Source organism: Mastomys coucha, unplaced genomic scaffold (assembly GCF_008632895.1).
Source record: "Mastomys coucha isolate ucsf_1 unplaced genomic scaffold, UCSF_Mcou_1 pScaffold21, whole genome shotgun sequence".
In the NCBI taxonomy this organism is placed as follows: Eukaryota; Metazoa; Chordata; class Mammalia; order Rodentia; family Muridae; genus Mastomys; species Mastomys coucha.
The window spans coordinates 115,111,621-115,114,285 of NW_022196904.1; the positions used below are offsets into that span (position 1 = coordinate 115,111,621).

The 2,665-nt window shown below is 52.4% G+C and overlaps 1 protein-coding gene across 2 annotated transcripts in view; it reads right to left on the bottom strand.

The window, feature by feature from the left end:
- Positions 1–2,037: 2,037 nt before the first annotated feature.
- Xpo6 (exportin 6) overlaps positions 2,038–2,665 on the bottom strand; it is a 97,359-nt gene continuing 96,731 nt past the window's right edge. For both annotated transcript variants that reach the window (XM_031388238.1, XM_031388235.1), the window contains one exon: positions 2,038–2,661. In XM_031388238.1, the coding sequence (XP_031244098.1) occupies positions 2,600–2,661 (62 nt within the window). In that variant the 3' untranslated portion in view covers positions 2,038–2,599. The remainder of the gene's footprint in view (positions 2,662–2,665) is intronic.

The window sequence follows — 2,665 nt, forward strand, 5'->3', positions numbered from 1 at the left end:
TTCTGTAAGCCCCCTGATCCGCAAACTCCTCAGAAGCCAGCATCTACAAGAGGCAGACCCCTGGGCTGGTGTCCTGGGTAAGGGCTTGGAACCTTTGGCGAGACAGATGCTGAACACAGCTTGCCTCAAAGGTTGAGTCACTTGTCCTTCAGAGAATGGAAGCAAGGTCACTCAGAGTTCAGGCTCAACCCCATCACAGTGCAGAAGGGCTGAAGCAGGGGAGGCGGTGTGGGCGGGCTGTAGCCTTGCAACATGGGGACTATGCCACCCCAAGTTCCAAGGATGAAGACAGTATCCAGCTCTGGCCTCTGCCGGAGAACAGCTAGAGAGTCATAGACAGCCAGTGGGTTGGAGACCAGATCCTGAATGATTGTCCTCCAGCTAGGATGCCTGTGGCAAGGGTAGTCAAGTTAAAAGATTCACTTCTTTCCCTCTCCTTTAAGAGTGTATTTGTGTCAAGGGCCACTGGGGAGCAGGCATGGTGGTACACAACTGTAAACCCAGCACTTGGAAGGCTGAGGCAGGAGGACCAAAGGTCAAAGCTAAAAACACTTGAAGCTCATTTCCATTCTCCTTTATCTACAATCATATTATTTCCATACTGAAAACAGGAGAAATAAAAATGAGGGTTATTTTTTTTTTAAAACAAAACCTATTTCCAAAATGCCTGCCCAGGGAGGACCTGCACTCCTGGATGAGTCATTTGAATCACTGACTTTATAGTTCCTGCTCTACCTAAATGCCCACCCCATGGGTGCCCGCAGCGGATTCTGGAGCTAGCTAGCTTTCCTAGGCCCATCGACAACCCCTTCCCAGTTCCAAAGGCCCCAGCCAATTAATTAACAAGGCCTTTTAAAGGTAGTTCCAGGCGCTGAGAGACAGGAAGACGGGGAGAGCCCTTGAGCAGGAGCTTCTTCAGTCAGTGAAGAGAGGCACTTGAGCGCCCTCCCCGAGGTGCTCAGAAAGGTGAGGCCACTGTGCCAAGGATGCTTCATTATGCTGAGAGTTAGGCAGGAGGCTCCGCCACCGCCGCTTCCTGTGGGGAAAGCTCCATGTGGAAGTCTGAGAAATCCTCACCCACGCAAGTTTGAAGCGCTTGCTCCACACCAAGCTTAATGCTGGGAACACAGGCCACTCTCATCTTCAACTTCTCCTATTAGTGTGAATACCCCAGCAGCACTGACACAAGGGGACAGACACAATGCTGGGAGACAATGGAGAGAGGAGAACAGAGCAGCTGACACTGTCAGACCAGCCTCAGTGGCCAAAGCACACTCACCCAACACTAGATATGTACAGCACACTGCCCTGCCTGTCACAGTCTACCTACCCCCAACCCCCACCGCTCCAAAGGGAAGGGATGCCGGCCATTCTGGATGACACCGAGCCACCTAGGCTCATGTGTCTGTCTCATGTGACAAAGGTGACAGGACCCAACAAAGAATGCTGTCCTAAAACTACTTGCTGAGATTGTCTACTTACTGGTGTGGCAAGAGGTAGGGGGTGACAAGATTCACTCATGACCTCTCCAAAGCTGCCTGGTCCCCATTATCATCTTCACTAGCTTCACCCTGCTTTCAGCCTAGAGATACTGTCACCTCTCTGCCTATCCAACCCTCTGAGGTCTGCTCCACTTAGATGTTTCCTGTGATGAGTCTGGCCCTGGTCCTTGATACCCACCTGCTGCCTGGCTGCCCGTGCCCTCTCCTTCCCTAAGGCCAGTCACTGGTGACCCACATCCCAGAGTCCCACACATCTCAGCAGGGAGGAAGGGATATGAATCCAGCAGCAAGACAGCCTTGGGATGATATGTCCTGCTTCTACCACAGGGTCACTGTCATAGAGAGCAGCTCCCAAGCCTTGAGCAGGTTTCCTTAGGTAGTGTGAGGGAGACGTTAACATGTCCATAGCAGTTGGGTCTCCTCTCACTACTCTCCCAAGACAACATGGGCCTCAGAACTACACAGAGTTGCACTGCTGGCTCCATGGTGACTGGCCTTAAGGAGGCTCAGGTAGAAAGATACCCCATAACTAGTGTTTATATAACAACAATGTAAGCACTTTATTTAGTCATTAAGCTTCTTAGTATCACAATGGAATGATGAGAAAACAAGAACAAAAACCGCGAGTCTTCGCGAATCTCTGACAAAGAGCAGAGACTTCAAGGCAATCGGAGGGGCAGGAGGCTCGACAGAAACAGTTCCAATGTCGAATTTCTCCTGGGCTGGCTGGGCCAGGAGCAGGGGGAGGTGGAATGGTGAGAAGGTGGCACTGTCGTAAGCGGTCCTTGGCGATTCTGACTCAGGACTGATACACATCATCTGCATGAACGATGCTGTGGGATCTCTGGGTACCTCCCTGGCATCCTGCCACAGGGCCCTCTGCCTGCTCCAAATGCGTGGAAACTTTACCAGTGTCAAATGGACTCCAGAACCTGCCGTGCTGGAGGCAGCAGGAGAGGGTAGAGGCAGGCCACTTGCTCAGGGCACGCCCAAGGCTTGTCACAGACTTCCGTGGCACAGGTGCAGGTGGTGTAGGTGGCGGTGGCAGCAGGCACATCCCTGGGGTAGTGAGCAGCCAGGAAGGCAAGCAGGCACTCCTAGAGCTTCACAGTGCCAGGGGGCAGGCTGTCATTGCAGAGTCGGTAGTAACGTAGATCATTTAC